This window comes from Ailuropoda melanoleuca, chromosome 1 (genome assembly GCF_002007445.2).
Source record: "Ailuropoda melanoleuca isolate Jingjing chromosome 1, ASM200744v2, whole genome shotgun sequence".
Lineage (NCBI taxonomy): Eukaryota > Metazoa > Chordata > Mammalia > Carnivora > Ursidae > Ailuropoda > Ailuropoda melanoleuca.
In genome coordinates this window covers 14,676,994-14,682,733 of record NC_048218.1, presented here as the reverse complement: position 1 = coordinate 14,682,733, position 5,740 = coordinate 14,676,994, and the positions used below count along the sequence as shown (strand labels likewise).

At 39.3% G+C, this 5,740-nt stretch overlaps 1 protein-coding gene across 1 annotated transcript in view; it reads left to right on the top strand.

Annotated features, from left to right (window-relative positions):
• BACH1 (BTB domain and CNC homolog 1) overlaps positions 1 to 5,740 on the top strand; it is a 19,516-nt gene that overhangs the window by 10,063 nt on the left and 3,713 nt on the right. Inside the window, 1 exon segment of the mRNA XM_034656433.1 lies at positions 5,463 to 5,740. This exon segment is cut by the window's right edge and continues 11 nt beyond it. Within this exon segment, the coding sequence (XP_034512324.1) occupies positions 5,463 to 5,740 (278 nt within the window).

Sequence of the window (5,740 nt, the reverse complement as noted above, 5' to 3'; positions counted from 1 at the left end):
GAGAGGGAACACAGCAGGGGAGAGGGAGAGGAAGAAGCAGGCTCACAGTGGAGGAGCCCAATGTGGGACTCGATCCCGGAACTCCGGGATCACGCCCTGAGCCGAAGGCAGACGCTTAACGACTGTGCTACCCAGGCGCCCCTATTTTTATTAATTTTTTTAAAAGATTTTTATTTATTTGAGAGACAGAGAGCACAGAGGGAGAGTGAGAGGGAGAAGCAGACTTCCTGCTCAGCAGAGAGCCCAAAGCGGGGCTCGATCCCAGGACCCTGAGATCATGACCTGAGCCAAAGGTAGACGCTTAACCCACTGAGCCACCCAGGCATGGTGTTTGATGTTGATATTTTTTCAAACTTGGCTAGAAAGAGCCCCTCAAGCCAGCTGCTGTGTCCTTTTGACATGACCCCATTAGTGATTCTGTGCCACCTAGAGTAACATGTCACAAGCTCATCTTGGACCTCCTGTGTCCTAAGATTTGGAATCATTTCTTTCTTTCTCCAAAATTCCCTGATTTCTTTTAGCAGGTATTAAACTTAAGAAAGCATACTTGTTGCTGGGCTGTTGTTGAGCTGGGCAATGTGTGTGTGTTCATGTGTAAACTCATGAGTACATTCAGTATGTACATCATGCTTTGATAAAGTTAAAAGTATAATAGAAATCACAAGTTCATGTAGATATTTTCAATAAGAATTTCTCAGTATAGAGCTTTTGTCTTTGCTTCTGTGTTTGTGTTTTATCTCTTTCCATTACAGGGAAAATTTTGGCTCCCAGTTGTATTAATATATTTTCTGTTTGCTTTATGCAAACATATTTGTAATATACTGACTACATATATGTAAGTATAAAACAAATAGTAAATATGTTGTTAAAGTAATAGTAAATATAATTATATGTATTAGTATAAAGCAAATAGTAAATATATCATAACTATATTATTATAATTATGATTATATGTTAAAATATATAATTATGTATTATATATAATAGTCACAGAATTACAGCATCAATATTACTATTAACAATAAGCAGATGGAGTAAAAGTTAAGATTTGTTTGCCCTTTTTTGTCCTTCAATATATTCCATAGTATTGAAGCTTAAAGTTTAAAAGTTATTTGAAGTAATTTTTGTCTATGCTAGCAATCTGATATACAATGAAATTAATTTGTCTCTGTATTTATTACTGTGATTTACCCTTCACTGTTTTTGTGTAATTTTTGAATATATAAAACATTGATATGATTCAGAAGTTAAAACTATGTTTAAGAAAAGCTATACTCAGAAGTCTTGATCCCATCCTCTCCCTATACCCTATTCAGAGCTATTTCCTATGGGTAACTTGTTATTAGTCTCTGAATTTTTTCCTTGTGTTTCGTTTCTAAAAATGGGTTAGTATTTTATGTTTATTCTTAGTACTCTTCCTGCTACATAAACATTCTATATATACATTTCTGTATTTCACTCTTTTCACTGAAGAAGTGATTTCTGGGAGGGAGGGAGAAGTGATTTCCAGGAAATATTTTCCTTAGTTCAAAAAGATTGTCATTTTTTTTTAAAGAATTTATTTATTTATTTATTTATGTAGAGTGTGATGGGGAGGGGGCAAGAAGGAGAGGGAGAGCGAGAATCTCAAGCAGACTCTGTACTGAGCTCAGAGCCCGCCATGGGGCTCAATTCCACGACCCTGAGATTATGACCTGAGCTGAGGTCAAGAGTCGGACACCCAACTGACCAAGCCCTCCCAGGCGCCCCAAGGTTGTCATTCCTTTTACAGCTCCATCTGTTCAACTGTGACTGTACCACAGTAGCCCTGCCAGTTTCTTATTGGTGGACGTTTGGGACACTGCAGTGAATAACCTTGTACATTTTTTTGTGTATGTTTAAGGAGATGTGTCTTTCGGATGGATTCCTAGAAGTGGGATTGTTGGATCAATGGTAACTACACATGTAATATTGTTAGATATGAGTAAATTCTGCTCAGTAGAGGTTGTAGCAGTTTCCTTCCCACCAGCTGCATCTGTGTATCTGTCTGCCCACAGCCTCAGCAAGGAGTTTGTCAGCTTTGGGATTTCTTTCCAATCTGATAGTGAGAATTGGTATCTCATGGTGGCTTTTATTTTTGTTTCTCTTATGAGTGAAACTGAGCATTTGTATTTATACTCTTAAGGGCCACTTGTATATTTCTCCTGTCTATTTAGCGGTTTTACATCATAAGGAATCATTAATCACCATTTCCTAGTAGTGAGTACTCGTTAGCTTAAAAAATTGTCACTGTCAGCTAGCCCTTTTGGTGCCAAATTCTTTCATTCCTTATCTTTATTGGATGGGTTATATTTAAAATACACATTTTAGACTTCCTATGTTTGAGTGAATATTGCATACTAGCTGTTGAAAATGTGGATTTGGATGTAAATTTGTCGTCATAAAATGCAGAATGGCACCAGAACGCCAGTTTTCTTGTTCTTATAGATCTGTGGTTAAAGCCACAGAACCTCGAACTTGTGCTTTATACGATTGTATTATAGGAAAATTAAAATATATTGTAGAAATAGGTAAAAAAATTAAAATCTATAGAAGTAGGTAAAAAGATTAAAATATATGGTAGAAGATATATTGTAGATGCTGGTAGTATGTTTGGGAGGTATCTTTAATAAGATATCATGAAGCGATTAAGTTGAATTATTATTATTTTTTTTTTAAGATTTTATTTATTTGACAGAGATAGAGACAGCCAGCGAGAGAGGGAACACAAGCAGGGGGAGTGGAGAGGAAGAAGCAGGCTCATAGCGGAGGAGCCTGATGTGGGGCTCGATCCCATAACGCCGGGATCACGCCCTGAGCCGAAGGCAGACGCTTAACCGCTGTGCCACCCAGGCGCCCCAAGTTGAATTATTTTTATTTAATGAGTATCACCAAAGTAAATTTGTGTTTTAAAATCAGAGTGAAATGGAAAAATCGGGTAACTGCCTGGAAACTTACCTGTGTAGGAGTTCAAGTGCAGAGGAAAAGTTGGGAGCGCTTAATTTATAGAACTAATCATGGTTGAGTTCCAGAGTTGTGCCGGTTGGTTTTAGTTGTAAAGAAGCAAGCCATCCTGCATGGGACACAAAGAGGGTAGTCATATCACCCTTTATTTAGTGGGGTAGGAGTAGGGAGAATATTTAAGGTCATATTGGTGTTTACCGAAAGACACAGAAGTTATAAAATATTTGTCATCTTTGTAGTATCTGCAGGTTAGGTAGCAGTTCTGATTTCTGGGAGAAAGCTCAGAACATTCATTATTTTGCTTAGCCATGTTTAATTTAAAAGACCATTCAGCAGTTAACTTTTCATCTGTTGGGAGCATCTGGGTGGCTCAGTCAACTAAGCATCTGCCTTCGTTCCGCTCAGGTTGTGATCCTGGGGATCCTGGGATCAAGCCCCACATCAGGCTCCCTGCTTGGTGGGGAGTCTGCTGCTCCCTCTCTCTCTGCCTGACACTCCCCCTGCTTGTACTCCCTCTCTGTCAAATAAATAAAATCTTTAAAAAAACAAAAACCAAAACCCATTTCATCTGTTTCTGTATAGAACAGAGACTCGTCCAAATTTGATAGAGGAGTCCATGGCTGAGTATTGTGACTCAGGAAAAATACGTATTTTCTTCTGGAAGCTTTGTTTCCATCCTTATTTAGATTGGCTTCTGGGAGGCCATGAAAAGAAGTGGGCGCTGATCACATTAAATGTGTTCCTTCTTGGGCAGGTAGAGGTAGGCCCTGTTCTTGCCCTCTAGGTACCTGTGGACTCATTTTATCAGAAGCCTACAACTGACAAACTTTCTGTAACCAAAAATACACCATTGAACATTGATTTTGGTTTTATTTATTTATTCATTTATATATAAAAATTATATATATTCTTGACCTATACCCAATTTTTCAAAACAGAACAAATTGGAGAATACTTGACAATATAAAATGTAGTACTTTGGGGCACCAGATGACTCATTTGGTTAAGCATCTGACTTCGGCTTAGGTTGTGATATCTTGGGATCCAGCCCCGTGTTAGGCTCTCTGCTCAGCGGGGAGTTGCCTTGTCTCTCTCCCTCTGCCTCTGCTTGTGCTCTCTCTCTAATAAATAAATTAAATAAATTAAAAAAATACAATATAGTAGTTTATATTCACTGCACATTTTCTCAAATATGAGATGGCCTTGAAATTTTTAAAAACTATCACTAAATTGGATTCACGTGTAATTTTTTAAGAAAAACTTTTACGTAGAACAGTAGCAGCACTTTTGTATAAAGTAAATTTCTTTTTACACTTTTAGCTATTTTTGTTCCAGAATAGAATCTATTTAAAGGATGGTCGTTGTGGATTATCACTCTGAAATAAACCATCTAAATGTTAGCTTGCAACCTCTGCCCCCAGAGCCTGTCAGCAAGCAGAAAGCTAAGAGAGTTGTCATAAATTGCACAGGAGAAACCTTCGACCTTCTATCAACATTTATTTACTCTTAATTTATAAATAGCTTGATTATTTGGTTTGCTAGCTCATACTAGGTAAGAAGCAATGCCGTGGTAGAATAGGAAGGATGCGGTGGGACACTGATGGAAAGAGACATAGCAGCGGCACGTGATGGTGGACAGGAAGGCAGGAGCCAGGAAAACTTTTGAAAACATTCTGTGGTCGACTTTCCTGTAGGGATAAAAAAAAATTAAATAGTAATAATAACAGCACCAAAAATAATAATTAAGAAACAAAATTCCTCCCCAAATTCTTCACACTTCAGTAACTCACTCACTAGCTTTCTGACTCTGGGCATGTTAAACTCCGAGTCCCATCTTTGAAATGGGTTCGTTAGTACTTAAATCAACAGAGTCATTGCATGAATGGCATCGTTGAGACTGCATATCTGAAAGCGTTTAGCACAATATCTGGCATGAAGTAAATGCGCAACAAATGTGAGTCATTCTTAGAGCCCCGCAACAGTTTGAGTTGCGGTAGTTACGGTGGACGCACTTGTGCTTTCTGTGGTTGTGTTCCATCTCAAATGTCAGGTCGACGTTTGTTTACAATCTGCGTCAACTATTTTGATCAGAAAACTGATGCGGAGTGACATGGGGCTGTGTCCTTCTTTCTCCCATTTTGTGCATAATTTGATATTTTAATGTGTTTTATTTAGAAAAGTGAAGATGTTTGACAGTGGGGCACTGCCCCAGACCCTGCTAGAGGGATTATGTGTGCGTCCGCATTGTCGTCCTAAAATCGGAACAGTTGTGAACCCCGAGGTCCATCTAGGCCTCAGAGTTTTGGATGAGGGGTCAGGAGCCTCTGAGGTACTTAATGGATTTTTGAATTGAGTTGAAAGTAAAAATTCCATGTGATCTCACTTAATGAGAAGACGCAGTAGATATGAATGTTTGGTTACCTTAGAAAGTTGGTCGAGCTGCTAACCACGAGTCTTCGTATTCTCTTCCCACCTCGCAGCAAAACGAAAAGGAGAGCTTGCTGAAGGAGAGAGATCACATTTTGTCGACTCTGGGTGAGACAAAGCAGAACCTCACCGGGCTGTGCCAGCAAGTCTGTAAAGAAGCAGCCCTGAGTCAGGAGCAGATCCAGGTACTCGCCAAGTACTCGGCGTCAGACTGCCCGCTCTCGTTTCTGGTCTCCGAAAAAGACAAAAGTACTCCTGATGGTGAACGTGCTTTACCGTCCCTTTTGAGTTTACCAGAGGGGCCCGCCGCGGGGCCGCCCGCCTGCGAGCC